The sequence below is a fragment of the Oncorhynchus keta genome, chromosome 2 (genome assembly GCF_023373465.1).
Source record: "Oncorhynchus keta strain PuntledgeMale-10-30-2019 chromosome 2, Oket_V2, whole genome shotgun sequence".
NCBI lineage: Eukaryota > Metazoa > Chordata > Actinopteri > Salmoniformes > Salmonidae > Oncorhynchus > Oncorhynchus keta.
Window position 1 is genome coordinate 62,071,567 of NC_068422.1, and position 21,891 is coordinate 62,093,457.

At 46.7% G+C, this 21,891-nt stretch overlaps 1 protein-coding gene across 2 annotated transcripts in view; it reads right to left on the reverse strand.

The window, feature by feature from the left end:
• Positions 1-2,188: 2,188 nt before the first annotated feature.
• LOC118358294 (A disintegrin and metalloproteinase with thrombospondin motifs 18-like) overlaps positions 2,189-21,891 on the reverse strand; it is a 48,955-nt gene continuing 29,252 nt past the window's right edge. For both annotated transcript variants that reach the window (XM_035735942.2, XM_052480263.1), the window contains 11 exons: positions 20,119-20,291; positions 18,023-18,153; positions 17,676-17,799; positions 16,640-16,884; positions 11,482-11,602; positions 10,728-10,854; positions 6,095-6,299; positions 5,135-5,329; positions 4,497-4,730; positions 3,925-4,099; positions 2,189-3,820 (listed from right to left, as the gene is read on the reverse strand). In XM_035735942.2, the coding sequence (XP_035591835.2) occupies positions 3,675-3,820; positions 3,925-4,099; positions 4,497-4,730; positions 5,135-5,329; positions 6,095-6,299; positions 10,728-10,854; positions 11,482-11,602; positions 16,640-16,884; positions 17,676-17,799; positions 18,023-18,153; positions 20,119-20,291 (1,876 nt within the window). In that variant the 3' untranslated portion in view covers positions 2,189-3,674. The remainder of the gene's footprint in view (positions 3,821-3,924; positions 4,100-4,496; positions 4,731-5,134; positions 5,330-6,094; positions 6,300-10,727; positions 10,855-11,481; positions 11,603-16,639; positions 16,885-17,675; positions 17,800-18,022; positions 18,154-20,118; positions 20,292-21,891) is intronic.

Consider the following 21,891-nt stretch of genomic DNA (forward strand, 5'->3'; position numbering starts at 1 on the left):
CAGACATTGTAGATGGGAGAGGTGGCATTGAAATATGACAGTTCTCACTTCAATTGAAGTCTGCCCGTAGCCTGGGCGCTGGGAGACACAGAGAGATCACTCTCGCACAGAAGAGGAGACGCTTACGGACAGCGCTCTGTTGAAATGTGATTAGAGTGACTGTCAGAAGTACGCAGCTCTCCAAAGCTTCACCTCACAGGGAGCTCAGAGGTGACTGCCTGAGTGAGGCTGAAGGATCGTGGAGTGTGGGGGTTACCACCAAGTTACCACTTAGCCGGAGTTGGTCAGATGGCAACTTGTGCTCCACTGCCTTGAGAAACACCCACGACAACTAACTCAATGCTCAATATGAAAGTAAGAAAAAGACTGTCGTCTTTCAGGGTCTTTTCAGACCCATTTGGATGCTGACAGAGTATATAAAGAGATACAGTACCGTGTTCTTTGGAATGAATCATCTCTACGGTGTATTTCTAAATACATTAACTGAAGTACACAATGAGGAGAAGTAACCAAAGGGTGCACTCTAATGCTGTGATAGGTTCTATATGTGAGTGGTGTTGTGAGTGTTTGGGGAGGATGGAGTTGACAGAGAGCGGGCTGGTGATCATGGATGAAACAGAGGGGCCTGTTATGCACAGGGCCATGACAAGGCATATACATCCTCCCCTAGAACTGAGGGAAGAATATAGCCGAAAAACCTCCAACTCCATCACTACCCCTGAAAATGTACAAAATGGTTGCACTGATCCGCTAGGTGTTTATAATTCACCCTGTCCTGCCTGCCTCTCAGTAGGGTAGTAAAGCGTGCAGTGGAAATGATGGGGGGATTCCTGCCGTCATGAGAGAAACGTGTTGATTATACCCAATCATCCCTCCCGCTGAGTGTGACACAAAAGCATCAGGAGCATCGGAGAGGTCGGGGGAATAAATCTTGTCATAGTTTTATTATAAAACATTGAGGAAAAAGTACGAAATATCACGCTGATCATGCTCTATATCACAAGCAGCTCCCCTCTCAACCAAATGTGTTCAGTTTCTCAGATCCAACGAAACGGTAATAAATGACACTTTTCCTGTTTTTGCAGGGGAAAAGACAATAGAGCATACAACAACTGTACAGGACATGGAAAATAACAAGAACACGTGTAGAATTATGCAGCGCCGATGAAAAACGCACGTAAAATCAACTATCCTCCTTACAGTCCAACATGACATGTGAACGTCTATTTTGGAGAGCATTCGTTCAACACCATTACAACCAGGGATAATTCACACAGACACTTCACAGGGAACGGAGGCTAATTGAGTGGTTTTATAATACAGAGTGCCATTCCTGGTGGAAACCAGTTCATAAACGTGACCGTGGAAGTATGACAGGAAAAGCAGAGGGAACAGTCAAGAGTCCATCTTTGACCCTTTTATGAGTGTAGGTTGCAGGGATGCTGTTGAGGCCTGGTGAAGACAGAGGAGGAAGCTGTGGTATTGGAAGGAACGGTAACCTCCCGTGATAATGACAGTGTTAGCTGTGAGCAGGTCAGGACCAGAGACAGAGAGAGCCCTGGCCAGCACTGCCACCGCTCAGGAATGTACGTCACAATCATATCAGTCTTGCTCTTTGCTTCCCTCTACAACCCAAGCCACTGATGGAGAGCAGGCTGAGGAGGAAAAACAACTCCCTGGTCATGAGTGCCCCTGACCAGACCAGACCTCTCTCCCTCTGTATGGGGCCATCCCTCTCTGGGGAGCATGTGGAGACGTAGGATCTTTGTGATCGACAGCAAACAACATCCTATACACCAGCCACGCTCTTCCTGTTTCTCTCGCTGCTGGCTGGAAGTAAGTGGCCTTTGCCGTCTGTACGATTGGCTATCCCATTGCCTTCCACAGGGCCACGAGTGCAAATGGGATTTACCATAACGTAGCTGCGATCTACAGTATTCCATAGCACTAACTGATGCTAAAAATGAAGGTGGGGGTCACGAGAGAGGGAGCGGGGGAGTGGAGGGATGCTGACATTTTCTCAAACAAACCAAACAGAGCTGGTCTGGATGGTGAGAGCAGGGGCAGAGTAAACAGAGCTGGTCTGGATGGTGAGAGCAGGGGCAGAGTAAACAGAGCTGGTCTGGATGGTGAGAGCAGGGGCAGAGTAAACAGAGCTGGTCTGGATGGTGAGAACAGGGGCAGCTGGTCTGGATGGTGAGAGCAGGGGCAGAGTAAACAGAGCTGGTCTGGATGGTGAGAGCAGGGGCAGAGTAAACAGAGCTGGTCTGGATGGTGAGAGCAGGGGCAGAGTAAACAGAGCTGGTCTGGATGGTGAGAGCAGGGGCAGAGTAAACAGAGCTGGTCTGGATGGTGAGAGCAGGGGCAGAGTAAACAGAGGGAGGTATGCAGCAGTCCTTTTCAGAGGCATTTGTTGGTCTGCTCTGCTCCCCCCTAAAGCCTGTCTGCTCCCACCACGCCAGGCTCTGTGACTAATTAGCATTCTGAAAAAGTATGTCGAGAGAAAGTCGACAACCTCAACCCTGGCTACCCCCCTCCTCCCACCCAACTATTCCGCCAATCTCGCCCACCACTTCTCTCCACATCTCCCACCTGGCCAGGCAGAGGAAATAAAGCATCTTCTCTGACCCGGCCCCATCCACAGCTCCCTTTACTAGCCTGCAGACATTGATTTTCATTAATGAGTGGTGGAAGTCTGGGGGATTCTCTGTGGCTCTACCCAGCGCTAGTTAATGATTTGGCATCATATCTACCCGGTGTGAAGGGACCTAGGTTCAGTGCTGCTGGCCCAATATACAGAGGATGTTTACTTATCATTATGATGGATGGGGGAAAGAACCTACGGTATCCCGGCAGCTGTCAGCTTTGCACCAATATTTTCACAAGACACTTGGAGGATACATTACAATATGGGTAAGCAAACGTTACTTTCTCATACACAAATGGGCATGTATTCACGACATGAAGATGTCTGGAATGTACACATGTACTGTAAATGCTGCATCTCGTTACACAGTAAAGCACCAATTATGAACCATGACAGATAAGAGGGACCAGGCCTGACAAGTGCATGTGAGAGTTGTGATCAAGTTTGAAAGTTGTACATGTACAATGTACAGTCGAACGATTGAATCTGCGGAGCTTTCGCGGTAGGCATACCTCTACATGTAAAAAAGAGCTGGAACCATGGTGCACATGCAGCACACAAAGCCCATGGTGCACCTGACAAATGCTAAGTAACATGTGGGCCATAATAACTTAAAATGTCATCGGAAACCAGACGCCTTTAAATATATATATAAAAAAAAACATCAGTGAGCTAAAAATGCAGATGCTCTTAGAGCTCGTTTGATGTTGACAACGTCTGGGCGTACAACACATGCATTTACACAGAGAGTGTCCTGCAATCATTCGTTGCACTGTATTTCCAGTTATGAGAAGACGCTGCTTTAGCATGAATGTCTCTGCCCGCATTGCCATCGTCAGCACGTGTCCACAAACATGGAGGTGATTCTCTTTTATTTCGCTAATCACTGTTAGTCAAGTACTCCAGGAACAAAGACTGCGCCTCAGTTCTCTTATGCATTATGGCCCAAAATGTATTTTTGAACCACAGTGTCCTTTAGAGTTGTAGAGCATATTATGCCATTTCCCTCCAATTTGCAGCTAGAGGCTCATGGGAATAAGGTGTCCTCCAATCTTATAGCTTTTTTGCCATTGCAGGACTTGCAGCACTGCTGTCCGTAGAACTTGTGATTGCACACACTGTGCTGAGGAACCAGGTGACACCAGCTGAAGAAGTCGACACAAGACTGCTCGCCTGATGGAGAGAGGATCAGGAGGATAGTGTTAATAGACGCGAGACCAACAGAAATGTCAGACAGAACTTTACAATTGTTCCTACGAGTGGCTGAATTAGTTCACCTTTGAACGTTGGCGCAGGAGCAGGAATGTGGGCAAGAAGAGCAGGACAGAAGTGTGTGTTGCAGGCCCGGGATGTTATGGGTCTCTGGTGGTTCAGGCATCCAGCTGCAGGACGTCCCTGTCTCAGACACTGGATAGAACGGGACTGTACCCCTCCCCCACAGGATACAGAACACTGAGAGAGAGAGCGAGAGAGAGAGAGAGAGAGAGAGAGAGAGAGAGAGAGAGAGCGAGAGAGAGGTGTGTTAAGGATTGCGCATAGAATAGATTACGAAGGCATACACCATGTCCTATACCTCCAAGCTATGTCTAGGGAGAGGAGAGAGAGAGAGAGAGAGCCTACGTGCATACAGACATCACAGGCCCGCTGATCAAGGGGAAGTCAGATGTCAGACTGTAAGAGGTTGCCTTGGTAGATACTACATACATATACATGAATATCACCCCCTTTGGGCCTAACAGCAGAGCGAGAGAGAGCGAGAGGATGCTTCACTAAATCCATATCCATTCAACATGAATCCCCATCATGTCTGGGAGAACAGGCAGGGTGGATGGAGAGTGGATATGCGTACCTGCTGCCAAGGAGAAGAGTACCAGCCCAGGACCACTGCACTGGCTGTCCTTCCTGGGGCGACAAGTCGAGGCTCTGGGCACGGCCCCCTGCTGCAGGTCTGCTGGAGATCCCCAGAAGGTTTGGGAAGGTTCCTGCACCTTCTCATAGGGAAGTCTGTGTAGTCCCCCTGTGAATCCCTCTCCCCACAACGTAGCTCTCTCCTTCTGACACCTGGGCCACAGGATGTGGAGCACTGCGGAGAGAACGACCAGAGGGGGCACCATTAGCAAAAAAGAGAGAAGAGAGAATAAGACGACGTGAGAACCCTCAGAGAGAAATACAGCTGGTCCCCCAGTGGAGCGAACAAGACAAGGTCACCCCGCATCGCCATAGCAACGGTGCTCAACTTACAAAGTGAATGTCTGAATGTCTGTAAAGTTTACATTTGGCATTGAGGCTATTTGCTTTGTTCCGACGAGGGGACACAGCATCAGCACTCTGGATGTGTATGTTTGTCGCAAATGCATTTCTGTCTAGACATTTTCAATGCATGTATTGGGTTCTTTGTGTGTCGGCGTGTACAAGGTTATACAAAAGTATGTGTTTGTACAGCATGTGCGTCTGTCTGTCTGTCTGTCTGTCTCCGTGAGTCACTACCTCGCCCCAGGGTGTTGTGAACCACTGCAGCCGGTCATTCTTGGGGCAGCGGCGCAGAACGCAGGTCTCTTGGGCCTTGGGTTTGAGGTGTGGCTTACACATACTGTCCGGCACCACCACGGCCTTTGCTCCGGGGTCAGTGCTCCTGCAGAACACGCCGCGCTTCCTCATCCCACGCCCACACGACTTGGAACACTGAGAGGAGAGCAGAGGAACAGAGGGTCTGGTAAACTCAGCCTGAACTCATACTGGGAGGCAAGCTCAGAATGAGTTGTGTCTGAGCCCTGTGAAGGATGGAGTCAAACAAGGGAGGTAGTCAGTGCACGGTGCAGTGCACTGTCTACAGTCCGAATGACCTGTGTCTAAATCGCTACAAAGAGACACACACTCATCTTGAGATGGCCCGAGAACTCTGAAAAACAGTGGAACATAACAGCGTAGTTCAGGTATGTTCAAGGTATTGCATAAGGGAATGTCATTTAATTTGTACCATATACTGTGCACTGCTTGATAAAAAAAAATAACATACACATCAGACAATGCAGTGAAGAGAAAACGTCCCTCCGGGTATCTGCGGTATCACTGACAGACAGGCGTTTACAGAAACAGCAGGTGGAGATCCCAGTCACCACTGGCTCAGACGGAGAACACTGTCGCTGATCATGACGAGGTATCATAGCCTCTATAAATCCGGCCATGTCAGTTTTGCCTAGCCAACTCTAAAACTGAGATAGTTCTGTTATATAGTACTGTTCTCAGGCCAGTGAGTACGCAATTAACCATGTGTCCAGCAGAGGGCGGGGAAGTGTTTTCTCCATGCAATAGGCCACCACAGACATTTGCTTATTAATTGCAGCGTTACCTGACATATCCTATATTATCAAATTAAGACATTTCCTCCAGAAATATTTTTTCAAACCGTAATGGCAGTATATGGGCATGTCGTGCAGTGTGGCCTACCTGTGACCAGACCCCAGAGCTCCACTCAGGTGGGCAAGCGTGGGCGTGGCAAGGCAGCATCTGGGCCGGGGCGATGACGGGGCACAGGGAGTGAGCCACCACCTCCTCTCGCTGGTATGTCACCTTACGCAAGCACTGGATGTGACGTGTCTGTTGGCCGCCCCCACAGGACTGACTGCAGGGCCCCCAGTTCCCTGTCGTCCAGCTGAGGAGAGAAATGGAGAGAGAGACGTGTCAGCCCATGTAGCAAACCAACAAATGCTCCTCGAAAAAGAGTGACTGAATTATGAGAAACAGAATGGTGGTAAACCTCTTAGAGTGACTCATAAACCTGCACGTGATCTCACAGTCACATACACACACACTCTGCAGAATAACTGCTGTACTCAGCACAGTCAGCAGGGAACCTATTCAAACAGATGATTCGGCTGTATACTTTCCGCTCCTAACCTCTGTCATAAGCGTGTCAACCACATGACGCAGATCCCTAATCACAGCAAGGAACCACAGATTTCCTACATTTATTTTGGGTCTAAACACAGCCATCACTCTCTACTCTGTGCCCACAGGAAGGACAGAGACACACGCACACACATACAGGTATATACACATGCACCCACACTCACACAAACATAGTGCACATGTGCTGTAACAGCATCAGTCTATGCACGCAGCACACACACAAGAATCTTCACATAAACATTACATCCCTGGGGGCAGACCTCCCAGCCACCCCGGACCTCTATACCAGGCGGTGTCAGAGGAAGGCCCTAAAAACGGTCAAAGCCTCCTGCCACCCAAGTCATAGACTGTTCTCTCTGCTACCGCACGGCAAACTGTACCGATGCACCAAGTCTGGAACCAACAGGACCCTGAACAGCTTCTAACCCCCAAGACATAAGACTGATAAATCGCTAGCCAAATGATCTGCATTGACAATTTCTGCACTGACTTCTTTTTTTTTATTACTCATCACATACGAAGCTGCCACTGTTTCTTATCTGTCCCTTTATTCCCAGTCGTATGTACATATCTACCTCAATTACCTCGTCCCCCTGCACATCAACTCAATACTGGTACCCCGTGTATATAGCCAAGTCGTTGTTACTAATTGTGTAACTATTGTTACTTTTATCATTACGTGTTTTACTATTCTATTATTTCTCTATTTTTTCATCTCTCTCTGCATTGTTGGGAAGGGCCCGTAAGTAAGTATTTCACTGTGAGTCAACACCTGTTGTTTACGAAGTATTTGATGAATACATTGTGGTTTGATTTGTGTACAACATACTTAAACACTGCAAGGTTTCCTCCATACAGTATAAGGCTAACCTTATACACCCGACTCTCACCTTCAGTTAACCCCTTAGCCCAACTCTCCTCTCCCCTGGCCTGGTCTGGCTGTAGGGAGGGACAGGATGCTACACTCAGTGTCTCCACTAGTTGCGGACTTCTGGTATCTCTGGATCATTCTCAGCCTCCGATGAAAGCAGCCTGCCTCGAAAATAGACTGTGTCTTGGCATTTTGGGGCAAAGGGAGATTTAGCGTAAATGACTGCTCGGACAACCACATGACCAGGGGCAAGGAGGACGGACAGCTGACTCAGTCGAGTTCTGAAGCTCCGGTGCCGACCAGCCACTCCTACTGCCCTTCTGTCAGACCTTTCATTTTCCTTCAAACCCAGCTCTGATAAATAAGAGAGAAGGCTAAACTGCAATTTTGAGGGGAGAAACACGACCCGTCTAGCAAAGCACCGGTTCAGATTTCTATCCTCTTTTTTTCCCACTGCAATATAAATAAAAATATGTGCTTCAATGTTGGCTTAGCTGTCATTTGTATTTCTGGAATCTTTCAATAACTCGCATGTGTCCAGCCATACAATTTAACTTGAAAAATGTAGTGAATATTGAGAAATACTGGATGGCTTTACATTCATGCAGTGGTTACATATTACTGTCATGGTATGGGGTTGCATATCGCTGGCATACGTTGACTTTTCATCAGATGCATAATCTGATCGACAAAATAACTGCACTAACAATCTGCTCAAGTGTAACGTAAGCAGCGAAAGATCTCGCACAGCAACCAAAAGCACCTCAGGTTAGAACTTCAAGCACCATTCTAAACAGCAGTCTCTCTGAGCACCTCCTCCTCCTCCTCCTCCTCCCTGCTCTGGGCCTGCCTGCTGATGTCTCCCCGTTTCTCCCATTGTTTAGTGCACGTGCCACAACTACCCAGGAAGAGCCAGGTAAGTAACTCTACAGCTGCAGCCTGCCTACGGGGATCTTCTTCAGAGCATTAAATAAACTATAAACTAAATAAACAATCGAGTCAAATAAATAGAAAGGGAAGCAAAAGGAACATTGAAAGAGACGGACAGAAGAAAGTAGAGAGAGAGAGAGAGTAGAAACGGACGCACCAGGGGAACTGCAAAACTCTTTAAGGCATTAACATTTATCTTTCCGGTGACATCCTGGGCTGGCAGATAAAGTTGGCTCCTAGCAGGCCTCGTGGTGTTTGATCTCACCATGCCCCATACTGCACAGAAGCCAGTGGCCCTTGCAGGCAAGCCTGCATTGTCTGGTTGAGGCTGGGGCCCGAGACCAGTGCTGGAGTTGCTGGATTCCTGGCTGGCTAGACTGATCTGGCCCTGTGGGGATCCAGACTCTCTCTCTATAATAAAACATGGACAGACCTGTCAGAACTGCAGATAGTCGCTGGAAAGAGGCCTCTTTTACGCGCCTCCTTTTCTGTTTTTGATAGCATGCCCGTACAGTTTGGAAGTATTTATAAAAGGTATCCCATAAATCCTGACACTTAATCGGCGGGAAACAGGGTCCACTGATTCAGGAATCTGGTACTGATGGACAGGACTCTGCTCTTGGATTTATGTTGATGATATCATTCACCTGGACGGCACACTTCCTCTCCAGCTCACACGGGGGGTCATTAGTGGTCTGGTCCATTTAAACTCTTCCCCTGATAGCAGATATAGTCTGACCCAGATTACAGGGAAGAAACCCCCACTCAAATGGTGGGAGCCTCGCAGAAAAACAGTGGCAGCGTGTTTTAAGTTGTAACTGATAGCTGGCAAAAAAATGGGACCGCGGCACATACCACAGAAGAAGGGAAGGTGATCTCTGTGGTATGTGCTGCTGTCCAATTTTGGCGACGTTAGTCCCCTGAGCACAGAAGAACGTGAGTGGAGTTAGTGCACCAGGCCTACAACATGTCTGAGCGATAATGACGTAGAATAGAATGACGTACCAACGCACTCCGCAAGATGCAACAGTACCGTACTCACACATCAACACACACACAGCAAAGGCGCTCACTGACTCCCAGCAGGCTTAGAGTTGTTTTACAATCACCCACTGTTATTGAACGATTTGTCAAGATTTGGACAGGGAAAGCTGCACGGGTTACTATTGTTTCTTTAAGGATGTCATATGGTCCTGATTTACACCTCACCCACCATCACTCATATACGCTGTACTGTAACGTGAATGTGGGTTGGGACTTCAGACAACACAGGCAGAAAACAACGAGGAGAGGATGACAGGCGGGTGGAGAGAGAGAAGGCATTTCTCATCTCTTTGTCAGTGTGTCGGGCTCAAAGAGTCTCTCTACTGACGGGTTCATGGCTGTTCCTTTTGATACAGGAGCATCGTAAATCGAGCCAGTCCCATAGGAGCTGAATGGATTGTCACTGGAGCAGAGCTCAAAGTGAAGTCCATTCAATATGCCAATTTGCAAAGTTGAGAATAGTATCCAGTGACTGAAGAAAATGGCTGGTGTCTGAAATAAATTCCCCGAAGGATGAGACCAACCAAAATGTCTGAAAGGATTGCTGGTGCCCAGTAAGTGTCTGGAAATTACTTTTACTGGTCTGTCGTGGTTGTAGAAAATTGTTGACTATCCCAATTTAGCAGACAGTCGTTAATAATGGGCTACTAAATTCGTCTGTGATCTCTGTCTGGCTTTTTCTAGCATCTTCCTTCTTTCTCTCCGGTGGCGAAGACCGGCCATTGAGGAGAAGTGAGAGGCTGCGGTGATCTTCTTTCAGAGCTGTCTCTGCACTGAACCTTATCGGTGCGAGCGGTACTCAGACGGCCAGGCAGAGTGAAACTGAGCATGAGTGGGGGGATGGGGCAGCTCTCCGCGGCCTAGAAGCTGTGGCTTTGAGCGGGGGCCAGCGCTGGGAATACCAGGCCGGGCCTGCCCCTGTCTGGAGGGTATGTTAATCCTGTTTGGTTTGGGAGCCGGAGCCTTGGGTAAGGAACGTACGGGGCTCTCCAGCAGGACGCGACAGGGAAAGAAGGCTGAGTAGTCCCTGCCCACAGTAAAGAGACCACACCAGCATCCCAGACCAAAGCCACAGCAGCTCGCCAGTGGAACTACTGCGCAGAAAGTAGGCTGAGGTTGTGGTATGTGTCTGTCAGAAAGAGGGAGAGAGAGACAGAGAAATAGCGACAGACAGACAGACAGACAGACAGACAGACAGACAGACAGACAGACAGACAGACAGACAGACAGACAGACAGACAGACAGACAGAGAAAAAGAGAAAGAGAAAGAGAAAGAGAAAGAGAAAGAGAAAGAGAAAGAGAAAAAGAAGGAGAGAGTTAATTACTAGGCTGGGCAGGGCTGCGTGTTGCACAGGTGAGAGCTGAGCACTGGTCTGGTCTGAGGGTTGCACTGTGTCGAGTTGACTTGGGTCCGCTGATCTTGAAAACAGATGGCCTTTGTTGAGATCTGACCTGAAAGGGAGAAAAAGAGAGAGAGAAAGAGAGCGAGGCATCATTCTTATCAGTTTTCCTTGTGTTTTACAACCACTGAAAAGGTCACACAAAGCCCACTCTCTTCTCCCGTCTGGGCAACATGGGAGGGCTTGACAACTAAAGTAAAGTATGAACGAAATAGTGACAGGGTGCAGATAGCGATCTCTGCTCTAAGCTTGTCTAGAGCTCTCTGTCTGCTGTGTCTGCTGTCACCCTCCCTACTGGGATAAAGTGAATGGAGTAAGCGAGCCACTGATCCAGGCTCACATATAACAACACACACACATTCGCTGACATACATTGATGAGTGAATAGGACAGAGTACTCAGGGAGGTCTGTAAAATGACCAAGGGAGACCGTGCAACCTTTTCACTGTCGCTTACAAAGATGCTTTTGATAAGCCAGAACGCACTTCCTGCCACCCCAATGTTCACACACACACACACACACACACACACACACACACACACACACACACACACACACACACACACACACACACACACACACACACACACACACACACACACACACACACACACACACACACACACACACACACACACACACACACACACACACACACTTCTCTCATCCAAGGCTCACCTCCAGCACACGGAGCAGAGCAGTCGGAGCGAACCACTCCCCATGTGTAGTTGGGTTTCCTCTCACTGCGAGGCAAGGTGTACTCCCACACCACACCCGGGTTCTTACCCTGCAGCAGGATCTGAGGGAGAGGGAGAGAGGGGGAATATGACAGTGAGGTAATGGATCCGTCTTAGCACCTTGACAAGTGTGGTTAGCAGTCATTCCCCTCCCCTGCCAAAACAGACAAGTCTAAGCATACCCTGAAGTGGTTCCAAGCAATGGACCATAGAGAATGACAATGAAAAACTAAGACAAGTGAAGTGGCAGGAAACTGGTGACAATGGCATTGTGGAACTCTGTGTGTGTGTGTGTGTGTGTGTGTGTGTGTGTGTGTGTGTGTGTGTGTGTGTGTGTGTGTGTGTGTGTGTGTGTGTGTGTGTGTGTGTGTGTGTGTGTGTGTGTGTGTGTGTGTGTGTGTCTTTGTATGTGTGTGTCTGTGTGTGGCCCTTGTGAGGGTCCGATAGACAAAGCTCTGTGACTGAACCGAAAAGTGACCGCTTGGCAGACTTAGATGTTGGGTCATGGAGCACAGGCTGGGGTTGCTTCTAATGGAGTGGAAAGCTCTCAAAATGAAGGGCTGCTTTGTTCCCCATAGACTTGGCCAAAACTTTTTGGGGACAATATTCAAACCAAACTCAGGGGTTTGTTGACAATGACCAGCAGCAAGTGACACTGACTTAATAGATTTAGGCATATGCAAGCAAACAGCAAATTCTTTACCTGTGACAAGTAATAGTTTCTCATATCAAAATGCTAACATTTGCCTCAAATGTTGTTTTGTATGTGACCCAGTAATAGAATGTGGAGTTAGCTCTGAACATAATACAGTGTTATAGTCATGTGTGATCACTCCCCAGCCTCTGGGTCACCAGGCTGCTAGTTATGGCGCACACCTGTCACCATCGTTACGCGCATCAGACTCACCTGGACTCCATCACTTCCCTGATTACCTGCCCTATATATGTCCCTCCCTTTGGTTCCTTCCACAGGCGTTATTGTTTCTGTTTCTGTGCGTTGTTCGTATTTCTTGTTTTTGTACTACATTGTGTTGATTTATTAAAGCACTCACTCCCTGAACTTGCTTCCTGACTCTCAGCGCACATCGTTACAGTTAAGCTGACCCCCAGAGCTTCCAGGCTAACTATGTTGCCCTGGAGCTATGCCATTGGACCCTTCACGCTAGCCTGTCCACGACCGGTCCAAATTTACATCGGGCACGGCACACACAAGATCCAGAACGTGGCCCCGGGGGCTCCCCTGTCCATCTGGATCACAGAAAGCCACCTGACATCAGACACAATATGAGACAGCCCTCCCTGACCCTGCCTGCCTGTGAATTCCACAGCCCAAATCAACCAAATTCACATTTTTTTTTTTTACTTTAATTTAGCCAGGTAGGCCAGTTGAGAACAAGTTCTCATTTACAACTGCAACCTGGCCAAGATAAAGCAAAGCAACACAAACAACACAGAGTTACACATGGGATAAACAAACGTACAGTCAATAACACAATCGAAAAATCTATATACAGTGTGTGCAAATGTAGTACTGTAAGATTAGCGAGGTAAGGCAATAAATAGGCCATAGTGGTGAAATAATTACAATTTAGCATTAACACTGGAGTGATAGATGTGAAGACGATGATGTAAGTAGAGATACTGGGGTGCAAAGGAGCAAAAAAATAAGTAACAATATGGGGATGAGGTAGTTGGGTGGGCTATTTACAGATGGGCTGTGTACAGGTGCAATGCTAGGTAAGCTGCTCTGACAGCTGATGCTTAAAGTTAGTGAGGGAGATATAAGAGGGACCATATATAGCATGTGGTCACATGGTGTCTCCTGCAGAAAATCTTGCGTAAAATACTGAGGTCGCCATTTTTCCGATCGCTTCTTATGAGAAACCAATTGCCTCAACGGATATATTATCGAATATATATGTTAAAAACACCTTGAGGATGGATCCTAAACAACGTTTGCCGTGTTTCTGTCCATATTATGGAGCAAATTTTGAAAAAAAGTTTGGCGTTATAGTTACAGCATTTTGTCGATTTCTCAGCCAAGCATGATGAAGAAACGGGAGCTATTTCGCCTACAAAAATAATCTAAGCTTGTGTTTGAAAATATTTATTTAATTTCATTTGCGATTTTCATGAATAGGAAAAGTTTCTAGGGGTATTTATGTCCGCTGCGTTATGCTAATGCATCTGAGGCTATGATTACGCTCCCGGAAACGGGTTTGCTCGTCGCAAGAGGTTTACATAAATGCGTAAAAAGACGCCACAATGCTGTAGACACCTTGGGGAATACGTAGAAAACGTAAGCCCATTCGTAGCCATATAAGGATTCTTTGGCATACAGCGCTTTCAAAATATGTGTCACTTCCTGATTGGATTTTTATCTGGGTTTCGCCTGTAACATCAGTTCTGTTGCACTCACAGACAATATCTTTGCAGTTTTGGAAACGTTAGAGTGTTGTCTATCCAAAGCTGTCAATTATATGCATAGTCGAGCATCTTGTCGTGACAAAATATCCCGTTTAAAACAGGAACGTTTTTTATCCAAAAATGAAAATACTGCCCCCTAGTTACAAAAGGTTAACTTGGCATTCGAAGACTTTAGAAAGGCAGGGTAGGATAGATGTAGGTCTGTAACAGTTTGGGTCTAGAGTGTCTCCCCCTTCGACGAGGCAGCTTTCCTATCTTTAGGGATTTCAGAAGACACGAAAGAGAGGTTGAACAGGCTAGTAATAGGGGTTGCAACGATTGCGGCGGATAATTTTAGAAAGAGAGGGTCCAGATTGTCTAGCCCAGCTGATTTTTAGGGGTCCAGATTTTGCAGCTCTTTCAGAACATCAGCTATCTGGATCTGGGTGAAGGAGAAGTGGGGAGGCTTGGGCAAGTTGCTGTGGAGGGTGCAGAGCTGTTGGCAGGGATAGGGTAGCCAGGTGGAAAGCATGGCCAGCCGTAGAAAAATGCGGTGCTTGACTGCTTTCTGATATGCCACAGTGGTTTCAAACAGACAAAAACCAACAATCTAACAACATCTCAACTTTCCATTCTCACATAATTAGAGTAGATTAATGCCTATGAAAATAACCATTAATACTTTGTCCCAGGGTATATTATTCATTTCACTGTAGCTCTCATTAGGCTAAGGGGAAAATGATGATGAATTACAGTGTGGCAGACATGGCTACAACTCCCCAGCATCACCTGCTGCCTGCCTGCTGCCCAGGTCCACAATCCTCTGCTCTCGACTGGCGTGACCCCCACCAAACACTTTGCCACAAGAATGTGAATACAGAGAATAAGCCCTATTCTATTTCAAATAACATCCCTAGAGCTCACCATATGTTATGTCTCGTTTCTCTCCGCCTTTCTCCTTCCATTCTCCTGGCTGATTAGGCTATATACATGAACACTGTCAGAGTTTACCCTCACCACTGTTAAACATTTGTTTTCATAAATTGTTTCTAGCTGAGTCAGGGTCTCAGAACATTCAATAATGTTCTAGTTTTCCACGACAGCATAAAATATCTGCCAGGCTCAGTGGAAATCAGTCTCCTTCCCCTTCTGTTGCGTTTCTAATTTGGAACGTATTTAAGTCTGTCTCTCTCTCAGTGTCCTGACCCAAGCTTTTCAGATCTATACAGTTCAATTGCAGAATTATTTTAATCTTTTAATCTGTGTCCCTCTCTCTTCTTTTTGTAATTACGGAACATACTTAGAGAGATTAATGTCCTCTCATTTGCAGATCAGCGACCTGCTACTGCTAACCCCGCTAGTGGACACATGACTCTCAGGCTTCATGGGAGAAAACCAAGTCAGTGCAGAGAGCAGCATGCTGTTACCACGCTGAAAATGGAGCACTAAGCACTTTAAAGTCGATCAAATCAGGTCAGTTCAACTGTGTGTGGTGATGTAAAGCTAACAAAAACACATGTCTACATTGGAACTACACGGTCAAATCCCCCCTTTCTGCAAAATGATAAAAATTACTAAAAGGCATTCCAGAGATTTCACTATGGCATTTCTCGTATATTTATAGGCACCGTTTAAACTTCAGCTCTCAGTTCACAGGTAGCCCGATGGCCGAGGGCTTTGTCCAAACTAGCTTTTACATGACTTTCACCTTGCCTTTGGTGGATAGATAACAAACCAAACTTTCTAAACTCACCTGGTTTTCCCCCTCTGTTTCTAAGTTCAAAGGGCATGTGAAAAAAGCTTGCCACCGTTTACATAGCTATCTGGGGAATATATCCTCTACCTCTCAACACCCTAACTCTTAAATATACAAACTAAAGCATGACCAACCTTGAGAGTCACTTATTCACCAAGGACAATCAATGACATTCAGCTGTCAGGATCTTCATTTCTATTCTTTTCGACCATCAGTTGCAGCAATGTGGGACGACAAGTAATGACTCGCTTTTACCTCAGAGCTTAGGCCTCTGCTCTGACAGACAAAGATAATACATAAGAATGTGCCGAGCGTGTGCAAACTGTGCAGTGTCTGTGTCCAACCAGCTGCTAATTCTACATCTTTATTAACAGCATGTTTTAAAAGGAAAATACTACATCATAGGATCACATACTAGGGCCTGTGACACATAAGGTGAGGGGTCCGCTTTGACCTGGATGGAATATGGAAGCATGATAGCCCGTTTAGCCTAATGGACCCCTTTTTCTCCTCTCTCTCTCTCTCTCTCTCTCTCTCGGCCACCGCTTTGAGATGCCTGACACCTCTCCCCGCTACTCTATTGAAGTTAAAGCCGCCGGCCTGGTTTCAGATAAATCTTGCGGAATGTGCAGATTTGGTTTCTTCTTTTCTGGAAGTTCAAAGCGCATGGCGAGCTGTTTGAACCCCAGACCTCTTGATTTTGGAGATGAAAGCCCCGACGACATCAGAATCAGGACACAATTAATCCTGAACAGTAGCGTTACTCCGATGTACCACTCGTTGTTATTGGGAGTTTTCTCTTTTTTTTCCCGCCCACCATGCACTACAGCCCGGCCTTGTTTTCATCTGAGTGAGCGTCCGAGCACTGTGCCAAGGCCCTGTCACCGCTAATTCGCTAACGGACGTCAGGGCAGACGGGGACGGAGGGGCAGCTTACTTCAAAGACCAGGGTCTCATTAGTGGGTCCGGCCGCGTACAGGCTCTCTGGGCGGTTGAAAGAGCGCTGATAGTCAAACACCGTCCCACCGAACTGGAACTTTCCAGGCCAGTCCACAGTCCAGTCCCCTGTCAGATAGTACTTCCTCTTCAGTGTGCGTACAGCCAGGTAGCTGGTGGAGATCTCCATCTCCTGAACATGGATGCTCCGTGCTCCAGGTGGGATGGTCACCATGGCGTAGTATTCTGACGAGAAAGAGGGAGAGATAGAGCTCATTTACCATCTGAGAGTCAGGAAATTGATTTATTAGAGATTCATATTTTTTTCAACGTGGCAATACACATTACAGTGGAAACACAGAGTACAATTTGTATAATAATCCTATACAAGCAACAGACTGTCATGGGAATATTCAAGTATTTTATTGGGATGAATTCTCATCAAGACCAAACACAAAAAAAGTAGATTACCAGTGCAAAAAACACCTTCAAACGAAAAACTTTCCCTGGTTTTAATCTTACCTTTGCACATTGAATTACAAAGTGTTTTTCTAACATGATCATATGGTGCCGTGTTTTCAGTAAAGAGGTGAGACGGTAAGCTTAATTCACTGAGACAGCATAAACCATTATAACTCTCTGCAGTACACAGCTGCCCTGGTGTAACGACGCATGCAAGCTGCCACATAAATAACTTTCCACTATATTAGTAGCAACCCCAGCCTGTGCTCCATGACCCAACATCTAGGTCTGCCAAGCGGTCACTTTTCGGTTCAGTCATAAAGCTCTGTCTATTGGACCCTTAAAGGGCCACACACAGTGATCTGGAAAGGTTGCTTTTAGCCAGTTGTGAGAGTATAGTATGAGGTCTGGAGGAAGAGAATGTCTCCCCAACAGTGGCATCTGCTAGAGAATTCACCCTGTCATGTTCAGATAACTCTGCCCCGATAACACTGTGCCAGAACTGTCCTACAACAGAGCTCCCCCTCTCACCCGCCGACTCAAATTGACCCTGTCAGTCTTCTCGCTTGACGTACCGTTAGCTCTGTGCTGGAGGACGTACTGGCCTTTGAAGAACTTGCAGGTGGAGTTGTCCCCTCTACAAACTCCACAGGCATCCAGAGTTGCCTTAGAGCCCAGGACCTGGTCACAACCCACCGGCTGCAGGATGGAAGTAAACAGAAGGAACTTAGAGAACACAGACGGCACCCTGTGTCCTATATCACATCCAGTTGACTTAGATGTAGTTGTATTTTTTTATTTGACCTTTATTTAACTAGGCAAGTCCGTTAAAGAACAAATTCTTATTTTTCAATGACGGTCTCGGAACAGTAGTTGATGTGTTGCAGTACAGTACATCACGTTCCGCAAATCTGCCGTTTACCTCACAGGCTCCTTCGATGCACACGTCACCTCTGTGGTCTGAGCAGGATGTCCCGTCCTTGACTTTGCTGGCCATGGCAAAGAAGAAGGCAAAGTCCTCGGCGATGCAGTACAGCTTGCAGATATCCTCAGCTACAGAGGACATAGAGAAGATTTAAAATGTGTTATAAACAAGATCATGGACGTAATCCTGCACCTGTGCATTAACCAATTCCTCCTTCCCAGGTGTGAGTCTGTAGGACTGTATAGAGAGCACAAACCTCCTTATGGCCTCTCTCTTTGTCACTGGTACACGCCATATTACAATGTGGGGATTAGGACAGGGCTGTGGTAATGAAGGAGCCACACTCGCCAATTGATGAGGCAAGATAGGAGCCAATCGATGGAGTACTGGTGAAGAACGTATACAGGGTTCTATTCTATTAATAGTGCATGTCAACTGCAGTCCTCTGGGGACTGAAGGAGTAGCAGACCTCTGGCACAATTCACATACGTCAGACCTGAAAGGCTGTAACAAATGAGCCCATGAAACAGGGAATGCAGAGAGGGCAGCTTCTCCACAAACCTCACACAGAGCTCCCAGACATGGGTTTCGGGTTCTACTGTACAACACACAGTAACTGTCTAATGACAGGGGTGTTACCAACAGCATGACAGCCTGGGGACACAGGGGCATCGTCATCTGACCAGCTTCAGTTTTTAGACTGTCTCTGGCTATTCAGATTCCTTCCATCTTCTCTTAATGTCAATGTCTTACATTGCTGAGGATGTGAACCCCTGAGTGCATTCCAGAAGCATCTAATGGATTTCTATTTGACATTCCATGTTAGTAATTCACATGCGTAGGCCAAGGCACTTGGATTTCATAAAGCGTATTGGATCTGGTGCTTAGAGCCCAGTTAGACCAGGGTAAGACTGTCTTTACCTTCTGGTACCTCGGCTTGTCTGCTGAAAAGATGCCTAGGTCAGACACCATAGGCTGCCCTGGGGGCAGGGCCTTAGGGAGAGTCCCTCCATAGGGAGAGAGAGAGAGCAGGGAGAGCGGTGTGGAAGCACACTTACAATCAGCCTTTAATTAACGGAGGCGACAGTTCACCTCAGGCCCCAAGAGTCTTTTCAGGATCTGCTGCTTGCATCTTCATAAATCAGAGGTCTCGCAAAGGTAATGGGGTGACAGCCAAACTCTCTCTCTCTTTCTCTCTCTCACTCACTCTCTCCCTCCCTTCTCTCTCACTCATACAGTGTGTATGTGGTAGACACAGGTAAAACCTGCCTTAAGGGCTTCCTTTATAATATATTATTTCTCCCTGAGAGAGAGAGAGAGAGAGAGAGAGAGAGAGAGAGAGAGAGCGGGTGGCTACATGTTTCCCATGTAGTTTAGACTCAGGTTATCTACAGCACTCTCGTGCATGAGTAGACTGACGCATTGACATGGTGCACACGAGGCACATTTGTGGCTTCGGCATTCAAATGAGTAAACAAGGTTAATCACAAAAGATTTCAAAAAGATTTGCAAAGTCGTTTGCAAAGTCGTCCAACATATAGCCTCAGAGTTTTACAAGAATATATAGGACATAAAGATCTGATCCACCTGCAATGTTAATTAAATGCACTTTTAACAAGCACTGTATTTAACTCGACTGCGTTTTCTTCTCTCGGTTTATAAAGTCGCTTTCGTACTCTTGGACTTCCTGTAAAATGTCCTTCTCGGGGGTACGGCGAATCTGTAAAATGTCCCTCTCGGGGGTACGGCGAATCTATAAAATGTCCCTCTCGGGGGTACGGCGAATCTATAAAATGTCCCTTTCGGGGGTACGGCGAATCTGTAAAATGTCCCTCTCGGGGGTACGGCGAATCTATAAAATGTCCCTTTCGGGGATACGGCGAATCTATAAAAGGTCCCTCTCGGGGGTACGGCGAATCTATAAAATGTCCCTCTCGGGGGTACGGCGAATCTATAAAATGTCCCTCTCGGGGGTACGGCGAATCTGTAAAATGTCCCTCTCGGGGGTACGGCGAATCTGTAAAATGTCCCTCTCGGGGGTACATTTACCCTGTTCCTAATTACAGGGGGAATTGAACAAATAGCTGCCATACCTTCCACCTTGGTGTAGGGCTTCCATTTGTAGTACCAGCCCCTGAAGGGTTTGCTGTTGTACTCAGCACACTGCTGGGCACGGAAGTCCACTCCACTTGGCTGGCACGGCTTTGTGTTACACAGCTGGTTGAGACGAGCGGAGCCCTGGCAAAACTTCCCGTTGTGTTGTGGCCTAAAGCAACACAAAATTAACACATGTAGACCCGACACAGATGTGACATAGGTTAGGGCAGGCGTTCTCTTCTTCAACACATGGGGAGAAGGGACTCTAGCCAACATTTCTTGGGCCCTGTATTGACAGTTTCAAAGCAGAATGAAATAATTCACATTTAAGACTCAGCAAGATCAAGTCAAGACCAAGTATACAATGGCAGCCTCAAAACAACACTACAAATCAGGTTATTGGGTTTTCATCCAGGTTCCCAACCACTCCTGTGAAGACAGCATCCACAAGTATCTCCACTCAGCCACATTAATAGAAAAGACCTCTGTTCTTAGAAACCACCTAACAACGGAGGCTGCTGAGGGGGAGGTTGGCTCATAATAATGGCTGGAACGGAGCAAATGGAATGGCATCATGGATTTGATACCATTCCACTCATTCCCCTCCGCCATTACCACGAGCACGTCCTCCCCAATTAAGGTGTCACCAACCTCCTCCGGTTTCCCTGTTGTGAGCCTGATAGGCTGTTTTAAAGTGGAGCAGTGCACTTCTTGGGCAGGATTCCACTGCCTAACCTCAAAGCAAATGAATCTCCGTTAGGCTCTTCCTGCTGGAGCAGAGCCGGCATTCACTTCCAGCTAAGTGAATGTGTGGGTGTTGGTGTTTGTATGTGTGCTTTTACACATGGGGTACCGTGTGTTGTTAAATGAGAAGGAAAGTCTTCCATGATTCATTCAAGTCAGTGATTTATATGTCTTAATTTCAAAAGCCCTGGGTAGACAAACAGTTGAAGTCGAAGTTTTGAGTCATTAAAACTCGTTTTTCAACCACTCCACAAATGTCTTGTTATAAACAAACTATAGTTTTGGCAAGTCGGTTAGGACATCTAATTTGAGCATGACACAAGTAATTTTTCCAACAGTTGTTTACAGACAGATTATTTCACAAATTCGCTGTATCACAATTCCAGTGGGTCAGAAGTTGACATCCATTAAGTTGACTGCCTTTAAACAGCTTGGAAAATTTCAGAAAATGATGTCATTGCTTTAGAAGCTCCTGATAGCCTAATTGACGTCATTTGATTTCAATGCCTACCTTCAAACTCAGTGCCTCTTTGCTTGACATCATGGGAAAATCTAAAGAAATCAGCCAAGACCTCATAAAAAAATGTGTAGACCTCCACAGGTCTGGTTCATCCTTGGGAGCAATTTCCAAACGCCTGAAGGTACCACGTTCATCTGTATAAACAATGGTACGCAAGTATAAACACCGTGGGACCACGCAGCCGTCCTACCGCTCAGGAAGGAGACGTGTTCTGTCTCTCTTGATGAACGTACTTTGGTGCGAAAAGTGCAAATCAATCCCAGAACAACAGCAAAGGACCGTGTGAAGATGCTGGAGGAAACAGGTACAAACATATCTATATCCACAGTAAAAACAAGTCCTATATCGACATAACCTGAAAGGCCGCTCAGCAAGGAAGAAGCCACTGCTCCAAAACTGCCATAAAAAAGCCAGACCACAGTTTGCAACTGCACATGGGGACAAAGACACAGCGTGGTAAGTGTTCATGCTTTTTATTTAAACTGAACACTATAACAAAATAACA